This window comes from Acromyrmex echinatior, chromosome 5 (genome assembly GCF_024713525.1).
Source record: "Acromyrmex echinatior isolate Ae372 chromosome 5, ASM2471352v2, whole genome shotgun sequence".
Taxonomy (NCBI): Eukaryota; Metazoa; Arthropoda; class Insecta; order Hymenoptera; family Formicidae; genus Acromyrmex; species Acromyrmex echinatior.
This window is the reverse complement of record NC_141856.1, coordinates 1,061,323-1,083,753: the sequence shown is the minus strand read 5'-3', so window position 1 is coordinate 1,083,753 and position 22,431 is coordinate 1,061,323. Positions and strand designations below refer to the sequence as shown.

At 40.0% G+C, this 22,431-nt stretch overlaps 1 protein-coding gene across 1 annotated transcript; it reads left to right on the top strand.

The window, feature by feature from the left end:
• Positions 1-11,765: 11,765 nt before the first annotated feature.
• Positions 11,766-12,656, top strand: LOC147909624 (uncharacterized). Its single transcript, XM_087406550.1, has one exon. It carries the CDS (start codon positions 11,766-11,768, stop codon positions 12,654-12,656), a length of 891 nt encoding a protein of 296 aa, XP_087262676.1.
• Positions 12,657-22,431: the final 9,775 nt, after the last annotated feature.

Below are 22,431 nucleotides of genomic sequence, written 5' to 3'. Positions count from 1 at the left end.
GATCGATGCATTGTTTCGGAATTAGATTACATTTATAATCGTAAAAAATCATTGCCCGAAAATTTTAACGCGAAATTTCAATTTTCTCACAAAATAACTTCTTTTAAAATACTATGCAAACAAAATTAGTTGGCTTGGGTACAAACTGTCAACTGAATTATAGGTTAAAACGTTTAATTTTACGGGTAGATAGTAGCAGAACGTTGGCGCTACTGGAAGTATTAGATTGCTGAAACTTTTCTAGCAGCCTACGTATTAGTTATTTGAAAAGTGATGTATATTTTAGCATATCGTTTTTATGCAATCATAGATGTGTTAAAATTTTTCCGATTTTAATAAGATATTACTCGCCAGATTATGGAATATAACATTTTCTTTTCTATGAAACTTCTAATGAAACTGCCACAGCAATTTATTTAAATTTGAAAACTTGCTTGAAACAACTTGGGTTAGATTTCTAGTTGCTCAGCTGATAATACAAATGTAAATTTTGGAATTCATCATTCTGTTTATCAATTAATATTGAAAGATAATGCAAATGTCTATTCTTTTCGCTGTGTTGCACACATGCTTCATAATGCTGTTAAATTTGCAATAGACAAATGATTTTGACGTCGAAAATTTAGTTTTAAAAGTAGAAGTATATGATCATTTTTCTTATCATGCAAAGCGAGTGGAACAGTTAAAATCTTTTTTTAAAGTAGTTGAAATACAATATCAAAATGTTCTTAGACATGTTACTATACATTAGCTTTCTTTATTCAGCAATTGAAAGACTTTTAAAAGGACTTCCTGCTTTAAAAACTTACTTTTCATCATTGGAAAATAAATATCTAATCGTCTTACTGAAATATTTTACAGAAATTGATAATATTATTTGACTGAATATTATTTAGCCTTTTTTACAAATATTTTAAAAGTTTTTGTTAAAACTATAATGTTGCTGGAAAAGGAAGATATTTTAATTTTACTAAAATATTTGGAATACTTTGTAATTTAAAAAGTAAACTTACGCAAAGAATAATCGACGAATTTATAGATTTTATGGTTTCAAACCTTTTAAAATGACTATCGATATCTGAACAAACTTATGTTAAAAATCAGTTAATAATGTGGTACAAAAATGTTTCAAAGTATATTGAAAAACGTTTTAATTTTTCTGAAGATAATATATCTAAAATATAATTTTTTTCACTAAAACAATGTTTAGTTTTGTCGAACTTTGCAAAATATTAATTAAATTATCTCTTGATCGTGTAAAAAATATGAACGAGCTTTACGAAGAATACTATCAAACAAAAACGATTATAAATATGATGATTTCACAAAAAGAAAACTTTAATAACGAAGCAAAATTTGCGTATGAAAAATGTTATAAACTTTTTAATCGGAACAAGGATTTAAAGAATTTTCTTAAAGTATTCCAATTTATAGCTTCAATTCCAGTTTCAAATGCTTCAGCAGAGCGTGTATTTTCTCAATATAGATATATAGCAGATATATAATAGATACATTTAAAAATGTAATTAATAGCGATGTATATAGAACGGCCTTTTTCAGTTTGAATAAATTAAATAAATTTATAAAAGTTCATAAAGTTCTGACGCCCAAAGAACAAAAAAGAAACATCGTTTATAAAATAAATTGTAAAGATTCTGATGCATCCTACGAGGGTCAAAAAAGAAAATTAATTACAAGAATAACAGAACATAAAGTAATTTGGTAAAAATGTAGATCAGGGGAGCCACTCCCAATGACCTTGACATATGTTGTCAAGGTCATGTCCCCGAGTGACCTTGAAAAAGTTTTAATTGCAGGACGTTACTCGTTAAGAAGTTATAAATCACAGAAGTTTAAGAAATAACTTCTTCTTTTTACTATATGCTTTAAAGTACATTCCCTCATCCCTTGCAAAAGGGCGCCCCCGAAGCAGGGAGAGGGAGGGGGGGTGAGAGTCGAAAGTGAGAGTCGTGCGTCCTTGAAGCAGGGGGAGAGGGAATGTACTTTAAAGCAGTAAATTCATATAGTAAAAAGAAAAAGTTATTTCTTAAACTTCTTTCGTTTATAACTTCTTAAGGAGTAACGTCCTACAATTAAAACTTCCTCAAGGTCACTCGGAGTCATGACCTTGACATATGTCAAGGTCAAGGTCATTGGGGGTGGCTCCCCTGATCTACATTTTTACTAGTAATTTACGTAAAAGCCCTAATTCTTTTGTTATCACAGAACGCTTTGCATTACAATCATAAAATTGATTGGGACAATACAGAAATTCTGGATGAAAAAAGATGTTACGTCCTACAGACGCCACGATTTTTTTTTTCTCTTCGCCGCGATTATGGTTGGCGTCCACGAGATCCGAGCGGCGCCTTCTGATAACGGACTGACAGAATTGAAAAAGGGACTGGACAGGCGCCGCGAAAACTCGTAAATGTCAATCAACCTGGAAAGAATAATAACCTTAATGTAGGCCCGAAAAGAGACAAGATTGCAAAGACATTATAAATGTACCGAAGTCACGCAATAGTAAAAATCTAGGCTTTATCATCCGAGACTAACTAACAATTTTATCTTAGAAAACAGGCGCCATGTCGCACTTAAAAAAACGTAAACGCATAGAATAACTTCCAACAGGAGCGTCATCTGAAACCAGACTCGCAACTGACAATGGTAGCATGCTAACCATTTGCTTATCTAGCCATATTTTCTGCGAGAATAACAGAATTCGTCATCCGTCTCGGAGCAATCTTGGCTCTTTAAGGAAAAGCATTAATCACTTTCTCTTCTTTTCAAAACTACTCTATATACTTTAGATCAACCACGATAAAACGTTATAAAAATCGTAAATCTCGCGTGATATTACAACTAACTTTAGCATCCTAGGCAAAAGGCTCAACACCCTTTTCGAGGTATAAATAGAGGTCCCGCGGAAGCACAGAGCGTCAGTACCAAATTTTGAAGCATCCGGTTCACATCAGTACGAAATCTTGAAGCACCCGGTTCACGTCAGTACAGAATTTTAAACCATTTCACGTCAGTGGAGTTCGCGCTTAGTTACTCACTGTCTCGGACAGTGAAAATCATTATAACCCGCGCTAATCATGCCAGTTCGCGATCCCGTCCGAGTGTGAACTTGTAATCAAATCGCAACTGAAGTTAGCCATACGCCACGGTGACTGTCCTTCAGACGCTCTTCGCTGACGACGGATCTCCTTGGCCATTCGCCTAGAACCTACCCGATATCTTGGGGATAGCTACTAAGTAAGTCATAATTATTTGCAGTCCGCGTTTCCCATGGAAAAACACATTCATTGTACACACACACACACACACACACACACACACACACACACGCGCGCGCGCGCGCGCGCGCATTCATCCACAAGATAGTATATATTTTTTGTATAGATAATATATATTTTTTATGTAAAGAGAAGTTATAATGTACAAAATCCTTTGTTTATTATTTTATTAATAAATGTAACTTAAGGCATTCCTGTGTCTTTTATTAACATCACCTCTCGCATTCACTTCCCTCGAATACCTGAGATCGCACGAGGTCCAGTCCCGGGTCAAAGAGATTAAGTTCCTTGACCGAAAAGTAGGACCGACGTTTGCACTGTCCAGCGGAACAGGTGTCATAGCGTACCTTCGGACGTTGACCCACATTCCGAGACTTAAAAGGTGCGTACGATTCTCAGATGTTCGCCTCCGCGCGTTTACCTGTGGAAATTGAGTCTGACCGTCCTTCCATACCCTCTCCATTCTCCCTCATTGTCTCCTTGACCAAATTTTCAAGGGTTTGGACGTAACAGATCAAATAAATTTTTGGGGACTCGTTCCGGGATTATAAGTGCGATCTTAAGAGACGGGAATGAATATGAGAAATTCTGACAATAAATCTGAAGTGGAAAGCTTTTATAAAACGGCTATAGAAAATCTGAACAAGTTAAAGTCGAGTACACAAAACACATTACACACTCCCACTCCCCTCAAATCTTCCGAATTTGAATCTGAAGCGGCGGGTTTCTCTCTGAGTGAATCAGAGATTTCAGATAATTCTAAGACCCTCGTGTTCCGCCGACTCAGAGGATATTATCGGTCAACTCGCGCGCGAATTCGGTAGTATAACGTCCGAAAATAAACATAGAACAATTGTGTGTATGGATAGTTCCCAAAAAAGAGGACACAAAGGGAAATAAGCGGTGGAGAATAGTATTAGATTTCCGAGCCTTAAACGAAAAAACTGTCGGGGACGCTTACCCGTTACCTAACATTATTGATATTCTGGATCAATTAGGCGGAGCGCAATATTTCTCAGTATGCGACTTAGCATCCGGATTTCATCAAATAAAGATGGATCCTGTTGACAGCCATAAAACTGCATTTACAACTTCTTTCGGTCATTACGAATTTGACCGAATGCCTTTCGGATTAAAGAATGCGCCCGCTACTTTTCAACGGTTAATAGATTTAGTATTATCAGGATTGCAAGGCGAAGAACTATTTGTGTATATAGATGACACTGTCATCTACGCTACTTCAGAAGAAGAACACGAAAGGAAGTATAATTTGTTGATAGAGCGATTGCGCAAAGCTGATTTATAATAAAATTACAGCCTGACAAATGCGAATTCTTGAAAACCGAAGTCACTTATTTGGGGCACATAATTAATAAGGATGGAGTTAATCCGAAGAAATTAGAAGCTGTAAGACAATTTCTAAGGCCCAAAACGCCGAGAAATATCAAACAATTTCTTGGATTAGCCGGATATTACCGAAGATTTATACAAAGTTTTTCAAAATTAACCAAACCCCTCACCAATTTGTTAAAAAATGATATTAAATTTGAATGGACAATAGATCAAGAAGACTCCTTCCAAGCATTAAAAGAGAAATTGTGCGAATAACCTTGCAATATCCCGATTTTTCCAAACCTTTTATATTAACTACTGATGCTTCCGGAATAGCAATTGGAGGCATCTTATCACAAGGAGAAATAAATAAAGATCGACCGATAGCATACGCTTCGCGAACTCTGACCGAAAACGAAATAAAATACGACATTTATGAGAAGGAAGCTTTAGCCATAATGTATTGTGTCAAGCATTTTAGACCTTATCTATATGGACGGAAATTTATTTTAGTTAAGGACCACAAATCTCTTCTCTGGTTTAAAAATGCACAGGCAAACATGCGAGTACTACGATGGAGATTAAAATTAGCTGAATATGATTACGACGTGGTATATAAAGCAGGTAAAACTAACGTAAATGCCAATGCATTGTCACGAAATCCGGTAGACCTTGAAGAAGCGAACTGCACTATAATTAAATCACCACAAGCCTTTGAATCTTAACGATCCAAAAGATGCAGAAATGATTTCTAAAATGCTAGAGGAATCAGATGAGGAAGACGAAAAGGACGAAGATTTTAAATTATATTTGACTGATGACGAACCACTTGAAAACTTATTTCCAGACGATCATCCACTTGAAGAGGATACGAATTCAGCATCTCTTACACGAAAAGAGACAGAGAAATCACAAGAGCCGCAAACTATGGAAAAGGCTATAACGCGCAATATTCCTCAAAGTAATAAAATGCAGACTCGAAGCCAAACAGCAAAAAATAGAGACGCCCAGCAGGATAAGCTACCCAGAGATTTCCCACAACAAGAGAATGAGACGGAAAGAGCAAAAGACAGAAATGATTCATTGGACGGAAAAGGCGATGCAGAAAGTGACGATGAAGAGGAAAATCAAGAAAAGGAAGAATTTGAAGAAGGACATAAAATTCAGAAATTAAAAGGAAAATTTTTGCGAAAGGATAACGTTGTATATTTTGTCGACACCAATGGGAAACTATTAGACTCAGGTTCACAAAAACTGTTTGAAAGGAACGAGATCCCTCGCTTAGAAAATCTCGCCCTAGGAAAAGCTAAAGTCGTAAAATACAAAAAATACTACCATTTAGCCTTGCCTATTAGCGACGGGCAACGTGAGGGACCGACGATAACCTTCACCCAGATTTCCGCCGTAATAAAAGATTTACGATCTGTCACTGAAGAATTAAAATTAGAAACTATTAGCATTGCTAAAACCGATCATGTTAACAACGTGCCATGGAGCAATATCAAAACCGCATTGCAATTAATTTTTATGGATTCATCAACCAAATTAATTATATGCAATGGACTAGTGAAATACCCACCTAAAGATCTTCGATCTACGATAATCGGAGAAATGCATTGCTTACCTACGGGAGGACATCGAGGTGTCACGAAGACTTACAACACAAGAATAAAACACAAATACCATTAGGAAAATCTAAAGTCCGACGATGTTCAACGATATATACAACAATGTTTACAATGTCAGTTAAAAAAACTCGTTCGAGTAAAAACCAAACAACCTATGATAATCACTGACACACCAGGATCGTCTTTTGACAAAGTAGCCATGGATATTGTAGGACCTTTACCTAAAACTGGAAGAGGTAACGAATATATCTTAACCCTGCAAGATCAGTTAACTGAATTTTGAATGGGGATGCCCTTATCGGATCAAACATCAGAGACAATAGCAGAAGTTTTGTCGATAGATTTATTTGCGTATTAGGAGTACCTAAAGCTATATTAACCGATCAAGGAAGAAATTTTATCAGTGAATTAATGAAGAAAATAGCAAAAATATTCAGAATCCATAAATTCCGTACAACTGCATTTCATCCTCAATCAAATGGATCCTTAGAACGATCACATCATGCATTAGGAGAATACCTGAAACAATACGCAAACGAGCAGAAACAATGGGACAGATGGATTGACTTAGCCATGTTTAATTACAACACTAACGTTCATGAGGCTACGAAACATACTCCATACGAATTAGTGTTCGGTAAAATAGCAAGAGTACCGTCAAATGAGCTCCTCAACCCTGAAGACAAATTAGCTAATTACGATAATTATCTGATAAATTTAGTTACGCAATTCCATGCAATCCAAACAAATGCTCGTGAAAACGTCATAGAAGCTAAAGTTAAATCAAAAAAACATTATGACAAGAAAATCAATCCACAGACATTCAAGCTCGGAGATCATGTATTTTTATTAAAGGGATCAAAACCTGGAAAATTTGGAGATCAATATACCGGACCTCATGAAGTCTTGGAAATTTTAAATAAAAATAATGTTAAAATTAAAATAAAGAAAAATAGTCGCATCGTTCATCCTAACTGCTTGCGAATTTCTCACATTAAACCAGTTCACATGCATTAACACCAAACTATTGGCACGAAGTTCGATGGCAGTAAAAGTTGTAAAAGTGGACTCACCTACGATGTTCTGGGTTCAATTGAAGATCGGGAGCGAAGACTTCCAGGACTTGCTCGAGGAACTAACCCGAAGGATGACACGAAAGGGGCACATGCTGCTTCATCATCCCGATCATCGTTGTCGGTGGCCATTCGCGAAAACCGAGGATGGCAACGCGGAATTATAACAGACGTCAACGGAGACGGAACGGTCACGATCTCTCTACGAGACGAGGCCGTAACGTGGAACGCTGATTATTCGAGGTCTACATTCTGGAAGACAGGTTCTGCCAAATAAAATGGCAAGGGATCCCCTGTGGATTGGCTCACACCGCTCCCTTCTCCGGCTCGTCTTGGCCAAGGAAGGCAAGGGATCTGACCAGATTCCTTATAAATCAACAGGAGCGACGGATGTTCATTTTGGAGACCATAAAAAATGAAGTTGCGTTAATTAAGTTAGAAATTCGTAGCGGAAGTGATGCTCGCAAGTATCATCAAATCGATATGAAGAAAACTTTGATTATATTAGGTTACGCCCAATATAGTGATAAGAGCGGGCACGTACCCTTCCATATAATAATAAGCATAAGAATATATATGTATAATATATATATATTTACATAAAAAAAATATATTAAAAAAATAATAACTAGAAAAAGTAAATAATAATAAATGAGTATAATAATAAATGGGAATAAGTTTCCGTCCATTGCAGAAAGATGTCGTTAGTAGCATTGCTCGTGTGTTCGATAGAACGGCAAGACATGTTTTTGAAAGGTGTGTGTCTAAACTTTTGAGCCCAATAGATGACATTCGTTCGAAGCGTAACAAAGAGTAACTTTTTTTGCGTTGAAGATGTCGGAATTTATTCCAAAAAAGCAACATTTGCGGGAAGTTTTACTCCATTATTTTATTTTAAAGAAAAGTGCTGCGGAAACGCATCGTTTGCTCGTAAATATTTACGGTGAGCATGCTCCATCGAAAACTAGTTGTAAAGAATGGTTTCGGCGATTCAACAATGGTGATTTTGACGTGCGTGCAAAGAACGCGAAGGTGCACCGAAAAAATTTGAAGATGAATTTGCAGAATTGCAAGCATTACTCGAAGAAGATTCGTGTTTATCGCTCGATAGGTTGACAAAAGAGTTAAATGTTGATAGATTTCCACTGTTGGAAAACGTCTACACGCAATGGCAAAAAGAAGGAAATTGGGTGCCATACAAATTGAAAGAGAGAGACATGGAAAGACGTTTGATCATCTGCGAGATGCTTCGTCAATGACAACAAAGGAAGGATTTTCTACATCGTATCGTAACTGGCGATGAAAAATGGATCTACTACGATAACCCTAAACGCTTGAAGGCATGGCTGATGCCAGGTGAACCAGGTCCATCAACGCCAAAATGAAATATCCATGCTTCGAAGATTATGTTGTGCATCTGGTGAGATCAAAGAAGTATTATATATTATGAGCTGCTCAAACCGTCCGAAACCATTACTGGCGATCGTTATCGGCTACAACTGATACGTTTAAACCAAGCTTTGAAAGAAAAACGACCGGAATGGGACAATAAGCACAAAAAGCTGATTCTGTTACATGACAACGCTAGGCCACACGTTGCAAAACCGGTCGAAGACCGGTCAAGAAATACTTGGAAGGAGTAAAATGGAAAATTCTGCCCCACCCGCTGTATTCACCGGACATTGCCCCTTCAGATTTTCATTTGTTCCGATCCATGCAGTCGACCCTTTCTGGAGAACGATTCAATTCTTATGAAGGTATCGAAAAATGGTTTGATAAATGGATCGCTTCAAAAGAACCATTTTTTCATTCGAGGAATCCGTTTTTATTATTGGAAAGATGGGAGAAAGTTGTTGCTTTCGAAGGAGCATACTTTGAATAAACTCACTTATATAGATTTGTTTAAATAAACACATCTTTTTCATTTAAAAAGGGCGGAAATTTATTCCCATACCTAATACATATATATATATATATATATATATATATATATATATATATATATATTGTTTGAGATCGTTAATTCGGGAAAAAGTAAGAATTCTTTATGTCGACCGACAGTAATTGTTGTTGAACGCACGCATAAGGTGAGCTCGTGATTTCATCTCGAGCATGATCTTAATTCTCGTCTAAGTCAGCGATTTGTCGTTCTTTTTCATTTTTAAAACAATTCGGTACACGCAAACAGGCACCGGCAACGGACCATCGAAAGTTCTAGAACAATTCAATTCGCGCACGCGAGCGCCGCGCTCCGACGAATACGTCACGCGCTGTCACCAATCCCACGTACGGATTTTCTGTCGCGCATGACTGTTACTGAAAGCAATAAATGCTTCAATCTCGCCGTTCCTTTTCTTCTTAGTGTTCAGAGTCTCTACTATATCGTTTCGTAAAACCGCCGTGCTAACCGCTTAGTAAAAACCGCTATAAAAAAGATCTTTTCGAGAAGCGCCGAGAAAATCGCCGAGATTTTCTATCACCGCGATTCCGAATACAATTTGGAAAGGGTGACCGCATCTAATATTCTGTTAATCTAATATTCAACACATCTAATATTCAATTAATTAAATTTTCTGAATTTGTAATTGTAAATATTAAAGAAAATTCTTTTGTTAAATTACAAAGAAACGGAGTTCTCTTTACTGTCGTGTATTATATCAACCGTGTGCCGTTCTCTCACTCGAATCTTTCCGTGCGGTGCATTCCCGCACATTTCTGGTCCTTCGAGCCGTATTCTCGCCGGCATCCGCAGTGTCGAGTGCGTTGCGTTCAATTGGCTAGTGCTGAAAAGAAAGAGTGAGTGATGGGTAAGAAACTGCAGAATTTGCTGACGAAACAAAACGACCTTCGCGATCGCATGGCTCAGTCAGTATCAGATCTGGAAGAGCTCGGCGCAGCGAACATTACGCTGGCAGCCGCCGAGACATTCGTCGGTCTTCTGGATGGATTGTGGGCGAAATTTGAGGCTCAGCATGAGCTCATCATAGAGCACCTTGAAGATGCATTCGAGGAGAGCGAATACAACTCGACCAGAGTCGCTAACTCAGCGAAAGTGACGTACGTCACGCAACGACGTCTCCTTCTCGACTATGTTCGGAAACTCAAGGCGAAGGAACCGAGTTCAGCTTCCAAAACAGAAGGTAATGAGTCTTCCGGAAAACCGTCTCTGCCTCGCCTCAAGATTAGTTCTTTCTCTGGCGCATTCGAAGACTGGCCTACGTTCCGAGACCTCTTCCAATCTATTGTCGGAGACAGTTCATCAATCTCAATCGAGAAATTTCATTACCTGAAAACCTGTCTGGAGGGTCCTGCTGAGGAACTGATTCGACCATTAGCAGTCACCGGAGACTCCACGCGCATGGGAGCTGCTGAGCGAGCAGTACGAAAATAAGAGAGAGTTATCACGCTCCAATTTCTCCAAGTTTACCGCCGTGGCTAGGATGAAGAGCGAAACTGAGGAGGAGCTCAACCGCATATTCAATGCCGTGACCAGGGTAGTCAACGGCCAGGAGAGCATCGACAGGCCTATCGGCTCTCATGGCTTCGATCTACTAAATCATCTTGTCGTCGAACTCTTCGATCCAAGAACTCGCCTGGAGTGGGAGTCACTCTCAAGCGCCTCGAGTGACATGCCCACCCATAAAGAGCTGATGAACTTCATAAACAAAAGGGCACGTACTCTCAAAGCCGCCAAGCCAAGATCTCTCAAGGTCTCCGAGAACCCGTCGCGATCTGCCAAATCGCATCACGTCAAGAAACACACCGAATCTTCACAGTGCGTCCTATGCAAGGGTAAGCATCACGTGATGATGTGCGAAGAATTCAAGAAGAAATCCATTGTCGACCGCAAGGCCGTCGCCGAAACTCACAGGCTGTGCTTCAACTGCCTCGGCTCTCATACATTCGCGAAGTGCCAGTCGACGAGGACGTGTACCACGTGCAAGTCACCACTCAATATTACACTACGCGTACGTTTCACCGAAACCTCAAGAGGTCAGCTCACTGTCGGCAGTGCGCCGCGACAACGACCACAAGGCGATTTTGCTCGCAACTGCGCGAGTTTCCATTGCTGATTGTCACGGCAATCGGCATATCACACGCGTGCTCATCGACCAAGATTCGGAAATTTCTTTGATTTCCGAGGCTCTGGTCCAGCGCCTACGCCTGCCACGCTCTCGATCCGCAATCGAAGTCATCGGCATCAGCGGCAAAAGCTCCGGGCCCAGCAGAGGAAAGGTGACGCTTAACGTGACCTCATTGACCACGGGGACCGACTTCACCGTCGGAGCATTTATTCTGCCACGTCTTTCGCTTTACCAAGGCTCCCACGCAAGGATCAGAATGGAGTGGCCACACTTAAAGGGGCTCCAATTGGCTGATCCGGACTACGCAGCAAACGATTCCATTGAGCTACTTTTTGGAGCGGAAGTATGCTCAATCATTTTCCAGGTCTTCGCAAAGGAGGCCCCCAAGCGCCTATCGCTCAAAAGACACTGCTCGGCTGGATCCTATCGGGAGGTTGCGACCAAGTAACCAACTCAGCACAGCGCTACTCGCTTCAGTGCACCGCAGATCATGAGCTAGCCGAGCTTGTGCACCGCTTCTGGGAGCAGGAACGAGAGGTGCCCGCTTCCGTCGCACTCACGTCAAAGGAGCAGCAATGTGAAGACATTTTCGCGCTGCAGCATCAACGCACTGCCGAAGGACGATACGTAGTGCGACTACCTTTTGCATCTCCGCCGACGACGCTGGTTGAGACGCGAAGATTTGCTGAACGACTCTTAATCGCCATGGAGCGACGCTGTGAGAGAGACGTACGATTCGAAGATTTCTACCGCGCCTTCCTGAAGGAATATGAGGATCAAGGTCACATGGAATTGGCACGAGAACCTCCGAATTCTGGCGAAGATCGGTGCTACCTTCCACATCACGACGTCCTTCGAGAGTCCAGCATCACTACGAAGCTCAGGATCATCTTCAACGGATCGCAGCGTACAAGGTCCGGTGAGTCGCTCAATACTCATCTTCTAGTTGGGGCTAACTTGCTGCCACCCCTCGCGAACGTACTTCTGTGGTGGCGGTGGCATCGGTACGCGCTAGTGGCTGACATCGAAAAGATGTATCGGCAAATTCTCGTTCATCCCGACGATCAAAGGCATCGATGCATTCTTTGGCGACCCAGCGTTGAGCCTATACGTGAGTTTACATTGAAAACCGTCACTTACGGTCTCGCTTGCGCGCCATTTCTCGCCATTCGCATTCTGCGTCAACTCGCCGATGACGACGGATCGCGTTTTCCGCGAGGCGCAGATGCGTTATGACACGACTGCTACGTCGACGACATCGTAACCGGAGCGCATAACAAAGCCGATGCTATCGCTCTCCAAGTCGAGCTCCGCAACCTCTGCATGGCGGGCGGGTTCTCTCTCCGAAAGTGGACCGCTAACTGCCATGAGCTTCTTCGCGACATTCCGCCCGAGTACTGCCTCATCAGAGACTCGCGGTCGTGGGAACAAGAGAACCACTCAACTCTGGGGTTGCGCTGGTATCTAACCAGTGACGAATTCTCTGTTCCTCCTCGCACCGTCGTCGCGTTTACCAAGAGAAGTCTGCTGTCGGAAACTGCTCGACTCTTCGATCCGCTCGGATGGCTGGCTCCAATAACAATTCAAGCAAAAATTTTGATTCAGTCTGCCTGGCTGCAACAGCTAGGCTGGGACGCACCGTTGCCGCCAACCATCACTGGAAAGTGGAAGCGGCTCTGGGAAGAACTTCCACTGCTCGAGAAGCTCAGAGTCGGCCGCTGACTCGGCATCGGCAACACGAGCTCTCAGCTTGAATTACACGGCTTCGCAGACGCGTCCGAAAGAGGTTACGCCGCTGTGGTGTACCTTCGCATCACCGCAAACAATCAAATAAAGACTCGATTATTGACAGCCAAAAGCAAGGTCGCGCGATTAAACTTGTTTCCCTCCCGCGACTCGAACTCTGCGCCGCCGTCTTACTTTCAAGTGTACTCGTGCACACGCGCTCTGTGCTAAAATTAGCTGCAACGCCAGTGATCTTGTGGTCAGACTCCAAGATCACGCTTCACTGGATTCGAGGTCACGCCTCTCGCTGGAAAACATATGTGGCCAACAGGGTATCACGAATCCAGCAGCAACTTCCGGAGGCTCAATGGCGTCACGTCCCGGGCAAGGACAACCCCGCCGACTGTGCCTCCCGGGGACTGACACCACGCGAGCTCCTCAGCCATCCCTTGTGGTGGACGGGTCCTGCATGGTTATGCGGGAATCCGACGCAATGGCCAAGCGTCGATCAGGAGCCCATCAAGGACGTACCGGAGCAACGTGCCACCACACTCGCGGCAGTCATCAGGAGCAATCACGAGCCAAAAGAACTCCTCAGGTTCTCTTCATTACATCAATTGCTGAGAGTGACTTCCTGGTGCTTGCGTTGGCGTCACCGCAGCCGCTCAGTCAGATCTGTGGACAATCAGCTCCACAGGTCAGCGCTTCTCCCTGCCGAACTCGACGCAGCACTCCTTCAATGGATTCGCGCAGTGCAGTCACTGCATTATCAGGAAGAGATGACTGCTGTCGAAAACAAACGCTGTCTTTCAGACAGCCATCTGCGAACCCTCAGCCCGTGGACGAACACGGAATCCTGCGAGTCGGAGGATGCCTCAAGCACGCCGCGCTGTCTTTCAACGAGCGACATCCTCTCATCGTGCCGCCAAGGTCATGGCTCACGCGCCTGCTGGTGGAAGCCTACCATCGCCGTACTCTCCACGGAGGAGTTCAGATGACCCTGGGAATGCTTCGCCTCCGATTCTGGATTCCACAAGGCAGAGCAGTGGTCAAGCGATGGCTGCATCAGTGCGTGACATGCACTTGGTGGAGGACTGCCACTCCGCAACCGAAAATGGGAAACCTTCCTCCAGGAAGAGTGACTCCTGCACGACCATTTCTTCACGTGGGCATCGACTACGCCGGGCCTATATTCATCAGGACGAGCAAAGGGCGTGGGCACAGCGCTCACAAAGCGTTCATCGCCGTTTTTATTTGTTTTAGTTCCAAGGCCGTTCACCTCGAGGCTGTTTCAGCATACACCACCGACACTTTTCTGGCTGCTCTCCGTCGCTTCACATCTCGCCGAGGACTTTGCACGGACATCTATTCCGACTGCGGCATCAATTTTTCGGGCGCCGACCGGCAACTTCGAGAGATGCTCCGAGCATCCTCGTCAGAAGGACGAAAGATCGCACACGTCGCTACATCAGAGGGGATCCATTGGCATTTTAACCCCCCTTCGGCACCACATTTTGGACTCTGGGAGGCGGCCGTGAAATCTGCCAAATATCACCTGCGCCGAACCATCGGCGAAATCAGGCTCACTTCGAAGAAATGAGCACCCTGCTTGCACAAGTGGAGGCATGCCTGAACTCCCGGCCCATGCATGCCCTCTCAGACGACTCCGACGACCTCACGGCTCTGACACCAGGTCACCTGCTCATCGGGGCACCACTGCTGGCCATCCCCGAGCCATCCTTGTCGGACAAGAAGGAAAATTTGCTTTCTAGGTGGCAACTTGTCCAGCGGATGCGAGACCACTTCTGGCAGAGATGGTCACGCGAGTACTTACACACTCTGGCTACCAGACCGAAATGGACCAAGGACGCTTTGCCACCACGCATTGGATCGCTATGCATCATTCGTTCTGAGCTCTCACCGCCAAATAAATGGCCACTGGCACGGATAACGCAGCTACATCCTGGAGACGACGGCGTGGTACGAATGGTCACGGTCAAAACAGCCTCGTCCGAATTAATTCGTCCTTTAGTCAAATTAGTTCTATTGCCAGAGGATGCTAACGCGTTTATCTCGCACGCTAATGCATCGAATGTAAAAGAGAGCATGAATTGATCGCTTGTACTTTCGTGAATCATTGCTTCAATTTTATTTTGTCATATAACTCTCGTTTACAGTTCAAGCTCTTCCACGGATTCATTGTATTGCATCGCTTGTCTTATGTACGCGTTTACTGTTTATTATTGTAATCTCAATGCGTTCATCGCGTCGCAAGTACTTAGTACTTGTGCTCCGACGTGCTGTGTCGTATACGTGTACTCAGGCTAAAAGTTGGGAACAGCAAGTACAACGAAATTATTTACCGCATAAATTAAATGTTCACATTCTTAAAATTTGCAGCTATTAATCGCTTTCGATCGAACAAGCATTGCCCGAGGTAACTTTTATACATATATCGTCACGGAGATGACGAGGCGGGCGGGAATGTTTGAGATCGTTAATTCGGGAAAAAGTAAGAATTCTTTCGGTCGACCGACAGTAATTGTTGTTGAACGCACGCATAAGGTGAGCTCGTGATTTCATCTCGAGCATGATCTTAATTCTCGTCTAAGTCAGCGATTTGTCGTTCTTTTTCATTTTTAAAACAATTCGGTACACGCAAACAGGCACCGGCAACGGACCATCGAAAGTTCTAGAACAATTCAATTCGCGCACGCGAGCGCCGTGCTCCGACGAATACGTCACGCGCTGTCACCAATCCCACGTACGGATTTTCTGTCGCGCATGACTGTTACGTTGAACGTCATTAGAAAAGAATCCAAAGTGCCAATCAATTTTCTACAACTAATGCCACGTAATAATTACGTTTGTGGCAAAAATCTATTGGATTTTCTCAAAAAGAAAGCCCAGGCCGAAAGCAATAAATGCTTCAATCTCGCCGTTCCTTTTCTTCTTAGTGTTCAGAGTCTCTACTATATCGTTTCGTAAAACCGCCGTGCTAACCGCTTAGTAAAAACCGCTATAAAAAAGATCTTTTCGAGAAGCGCCGAGAAAATCGCCGAAATTTTTTATCACCGCGATTCCGAATACAATTTGGAAAGGGTGACCGCATCTAATATTCTGTTAATCTAATTCAACACATCTAATATTCAATTAATTATATTTTCTGAATTTGTAATTGTAAATATTAAAGAAAATTCTTTTGTTAAATTACAAAGAAACGGAGTTCTCTTTACTGTCGTGTATTATATCAACCGTGTGCCGTTCTCTCACTCGAATCTTTCCGCGCAGTGCATTCCCGCACAATATATTAGGGGTACAAATAAGTTCGTGCGGTTTTGAAAGAGATGGCGTAACTACTGTTTCATTCCACCGTTCCGTATTTCTAAGTATGCGTTGGATAGCTGTCATTAGTAGGTATTAAGTTCAGTATGTGTCATTTGTTCGAATTGTAAACAACAATATTTTTACTTCGTCAAATATATCGAACTTTGTACCAAATAAAGTGTTTTTGCGGGGAGTTTTACTGCATTACTTCAATATGAAGAAAAGTGCTGCCGAAAGTCATCGTATTTTAGTGGAAGTTTATGGTGACCATGCTCTATCTGAGTGAACGTGTCAGAAGTGGTTTGCACGGTTAAGAGTGGTGACTTTGACTTGGAAGACCAAGAGCGTGCCGGATGTCCAAGAAAGTTTGAAGACGCAGAATTAGAGGCATTACTCGATGAAGATCCATGTCAAACGCAAGAAGAGCTTGCATTATCATTGGAAGTGACTCTGATTACATTGTAAGCGGTTTTTCACAATAAAGCCCCAAATTTCGAGAAAAAACCGCACGAACTTATTTGTACCCCTAATATATATAGTATATATATTATATAATAAGAGAAACTCAGGAGTAGTATAATAATAATAATAATAATAATAATAATAATAATCTTTTTTTTTCTAGAATCACTATACTAAGAAAAACTAACAAGAGATTTATATAGCTGATTCTTGCTGGAGTAAGATTAATTAAGAACAACATCTTTCCTTTATTCTTAGGCAAATTGTCCTGCTTTCCTTCTCCCTCTTAAAAGAATTTCCCTCGTATGCAAAGCCACCTGATCGTCAATTACAGCCTATAATTCGCCAGTGCACTATCACCATCTCCGGATCACTAGATCGTATAAAGATCTTTGTACTCCAATTAAATGGAAGAATTTAGTTGACAGTTTCGGTATTTGACCGACCCCAGTGCACATCACTGAAGGAACACAGGGTCTGTCAAAGTATCCTGATAAAAACCTGCGACCGTTGCCACGCAGAAATTCTAAATAAAGGATGCTACATGGCCCTTGTCTCGTCCATAAAAAGTCTGTGGACGACTGCAAAGTTGTTCGACCTGCGGTAAAACGACAATAAATATCAAGCCGCGGAGGAATAAGTGTCGAAGCCGCATCAAAAGATTTCGGCACACTGATAAGATCTCACACTTTAGACTGGAGAGGGGAAGTACCTTGGATCATTGCACAGGTCGATGCAATAAATCTTTTTTTTTTTGGGAGGTTGGCGACTTTCAGGTATTCATTCTCCCAAATATTCCAACATACATTTGCCAATACTAAGGCGAAAGGAAAAAGAAAAAATAATATATATATTTAACATTAAAAAATACACTATACAATATATGTATACAGTTATAAATTCTCCAGCAAAGATTGGCAAATCTTATCGTTAACTAAAATCATATCGCAGGAGTATCTTTCAATGAGCACTTAAGTACTTTAGTTGCATTATTATAAGTATATACACGTTATAGCATAACAAGGAGTACGAAAGAATTCCAAAAGAATACTATCTTTCTTTCCTGCTTCTTGATGACATGAGCTATAAACTTACGGACGGATATCAAAATGTTGATGCATACCAAGATATCGACTTTTACCTGTAAAACGGAAGGACGAAAGAACTGAAGAGGCGAATTTTGGAAAGGTCCTATTCTTTCCTGCTTCTCTAATAAACCAAGGGACACACATGTAAAAAATAACACTTAAATGTGAGTCCAACCATATGTTCAAACCCATCAAATTGTCGAAAGAAAAGAACTGACACCTTTTTTTTATTTTGCAAATGTTGCGTTCTCACACCCCAACATTTGTCTAAGGCTGGGGGTGTTTACGTCCTACAGACGCCACGATTTTTTTTTTCTCTTCGCCGCGACTATGGTTGGCGTCTACGAGACCCGAGCGGCGCCTTCTGATAACGGACTAACAGAATTGAAAAAAGGACTGGACAGGCGCCGCGAAAACTCGTAAATGTCAATCAATCTGGAAAGAATAATAACCTTAATGTAGGCCCGAAAAGAGACAAGATTGCAAAGACATTATAAATGTACCGAAGTCACGCAATAGTAAAAATCTAGGCTTTATCATCCGAGACTGACTAACAATTTTATCTTAGAAAACAGGCGCCATGTCGCACTTAAAAAAACGTAATAGAATAACTTCCAACAGGAGCGTTATCTGAAACCAGACTCGCAACTGACAATGGTAGCATGGTAACCATTTGCTTATCTAACCATATTTTCCGCGAGAATAACAGAATTCGTCATCCGTCTCGGAGCAATCTTTAAGGAAAACCATAAATCACTTTCTCTTCTTCTAAAAACTACTCTATGTACTTTAGATTAACCACGATAAAACGTTATAAAAATCGTAAATCTCGCGTGATATTACAACTAACTTTAGCATCCTAGACAAAGGACTCAACACCCTTTTTTCGGGGTATAAATAGAGGTCCTGCGGAAGCACAGAGCATCAGTACCAAATTTTGAAGCACCCGATTCATGTCAGTACGAAATCTTGAAGCACCCGGTTCACGTCAGTACCAAATTTTGAAGCACCCGGTTCACGTCAGTACCAAATTTTGAAGCACCCGGTTCACGTCAGTACAAAATTTTAAACCATTCCACGTCAGTGGAGTTCGCGCTTAGTTACTCACTGTCTCGGACAGTGAAAATCATTATAACCCGCGCTAATCACGCCAGTTCGCGATCCCGTCCGAGTGTGAACTTGTAATCAAATCGCAACTGAAGTTAGCCATACGCCACGACGCCACTGCCCTTCAGACGCTCTTCGCTGACGACTTCGCTCCTTGGCCACTCGCCTAGAATCTACCCGATATCTTGGGGACAGCTACTAAATAAGTCATAATTATTTACAGTCCACCTCCGCGTTTCTCATGGAAAAACACATTCATTGTACACACACACACACACACACACACACACACACACACACGCATTCATCCACAAGATAGTACATATTTTTTCTATAGATAATATATATTTTTTTATGTAAAGAGAAGTTATAATGTATAAAATCCTTTGTTTATTATTTTATTAATAAACGTAACTTATTCCTCTGTCTTTTATTAACATCACCTCTCGCATTCACTTCCCTCGAATACCTGAGATCGCACGAGGTCCAGTCCCGGGTCAAATGGATCAAGTTCCTTGACCGAAAAAGTAGGACCGACTTTCGCACTGTCCAGCGGAACAGGTGTCATAGCGTCCCTTCAGACGTTGACCCACATTCCGAGACTTAAAAGGTGCGTACGACTCACAGATGTTCGCCTCCGCGCGTATACCTGTAGAGATTGATTCTGACCGTCCTTCCATACCCTCTCCATTCTCTCTCATTGTCTCCTTGACCAAATTTTCAAGGGTTTGGACGTAACAAAGATATTTTAATAAACACTTCAATAATCATAAATATAAAACAACAAATGGTCCCAATCTTCAAAAAGTCACAGATGGTTTAAATCGTACATATAATGACATTCTTAATAAATGTAAATAAATTTAGATTTAACTTACACAATGACAACATCGTTCTATGTCCTTTCAGTATCTATCTTAAAAACATCTTGTTTATTACATTCTCAGATGTGAGACAGTTAAGAACATTCGATACATTTTGACGATTTTTAAGTTTCATCACAACATATTTTATACAAATTTTTTTCATTTACTTATTGTATTGTACTTAACTACAATGTTATATGGGATTGAGGTAAGGACTTTCTTTGTACAATTTAATATTAACTTTACGTAATTTTAATTCTTAATAACTTTATTAGAACGCAATCACTTAGTAACCCAAAAGACAGGCAACTTCTTTGTAGGATGTTTGTGCTTTTTTCACTTTCCGACAGGATAGAAGATAATCTTTGTTAATATATTAGGTGTTGGAATTAATTCGTAGCGTTTTACAAGTGATGGGAAGTACTTTCATTAATGTATTTTTTAATGCTCATGTGAAATAAATAACATTCTTTCATTAAAAAACGCTACGAATTAATTCCAACACCTAATATTAATTATGTATTTGTTGAAGATGGTTAAAATCGATAACCGAAACGTTCAAACTAACATTTTTTAATACACATTATACAATTAATGATTATATATGTAAGTTTAGATTGCGCATCTCTTACCGCGTTGACGCCAAAGTAACCCTCTTAAATCTGTATTATATTTTTACAAATATGTTCTAGAGAGTAAGAATATGTTGAAATCTGTAAAGTCACAAAGAAAATTATTTTAAGCTTTAAAATATTGTATTTTAAATATATATTATTATGTTTCGTCGTAGTTTGATTTTTTAATGTCATTTAATTTTGTAAATATATTTTATAAATATGAATAAATTTAATAATATAATATATATTTCATTTATTGAATGTAGTTAATATTACAAGGTATCTTCGTAATTTTTTTTTCTTTCTTTCTCTCTCTTTTTTTTAACTTACCCTTGTGTCCCGAATTTTGGAGATGTGTCCTGAAATTTTAAGGTTGATATCCCGAAATTGGCTATTTAAAAAGTTGGCCACCCTTGATGCATCAGTAGATACATGCATGTAGAGATATTTCCCTTGCTCATAGTTTTGAAAGAAAAAGATGGCAAATTCGAGTCAAAGATTGAAAAAAATCTTATATAAAGCGAATATAATATCTTTATTTCTACTTCCGGTAAGTTGACATCGGAGCTCGCAATTACACGGTTTGAACGGATTTAGTTACCTAACACTAATGAAAAATCTGTCTTGTGTTTAAACTTATCGACGGAGCTAATGGAAAAAAAATTAACATCATTAATACAAGTAAACGTGAAAAAAAGATAAATATTTTAACGATTTCTGTTGGAACGACAGATATGATTCAGACATTGGATGTTTACATATTTAGGCCGTGGAAAAATTTTTTTACATTTTTCGGATGTAGTTATATTGTATAATTAAAACATAAATTTGCATTTAAGAAATAATATTTTAAAATTCAATCTCTTATTCATAATTAGTTTTCATCTCCTAGATTCGTAAATCTTTTTATATATGAATGTATAAAAGTAGTTGCATTGAAGATAAACCTTCTAAATACGAAACACTTATTTAAAAAATTGTGACACTATTTGTGACTCCTGTCATGATATAGCAATTTTTAAATGTTTCTTGGTGCATAAAATTAAGGTACATATAGCATTTTTTTATCTCAAAAATTTTAGGCGTTCTCATTATTGTATAGATTTTAAACAATAAAAAATTCAATAAAATTAAACCTACAAAAACTTCTAAACAAAATATAATATTATAATATAAAAAAAAACAACAATGTAATAATATAATAATATAAAAATGTAATAATATAAAAAAACAAAAACAATGTTATACGTAATAAAATTTTAAAGAATTTAAAAAATTTTAAATAAATAATAAATATATAAAAAAGCAAGGATCATAACATTTACAATATATTTATATAAGAAAAAAAATTTCAAAAAAAGCAAGCATAGCAATACAAACGACGCATACATACGGATGGACCACGCGAATAGCGATATGAAGGTATATCTAGCTTATGTCTGAAAATTGCGACTTCGCAAATTAACTTTATCATACATGATTGTATTTGTCGATAAATTTAACTTTGAGTTTTGCTATAAGAAAAATTTTAAAATTTTCAAAAATTGAGGGCTGGGGGATTTCGAAAAAATATCATTTTCGAAAAATCAGAGTGAACTGTTATAAAGTACATTAAAAATCATAAAACTTTTATTTGAAACTTTTTTTTATATCTTTTATCATTTCAATGATATTAGCTCGAAAATATAAAAATCGATTTTTTTCAAGAGGGTATTTCACTCCCTAAACGATTGTAAGAGCATGTATAAAGAAATACTATCTTTTGCTCTAACTGAAACTACGACATATTCAAAATCGGAGTGTAACATGTAAGGTTTAC

What these genes read in the sequence shown, in the direction of transcription:
- LOC147909624 (XM_087406550.1), top strand. Translation starts at nt 11,766, where the DNA reads ATGCTCAATCATTTTCCAGGTCTTCGCAAAGGAGGCCCCCAAGCGCCT.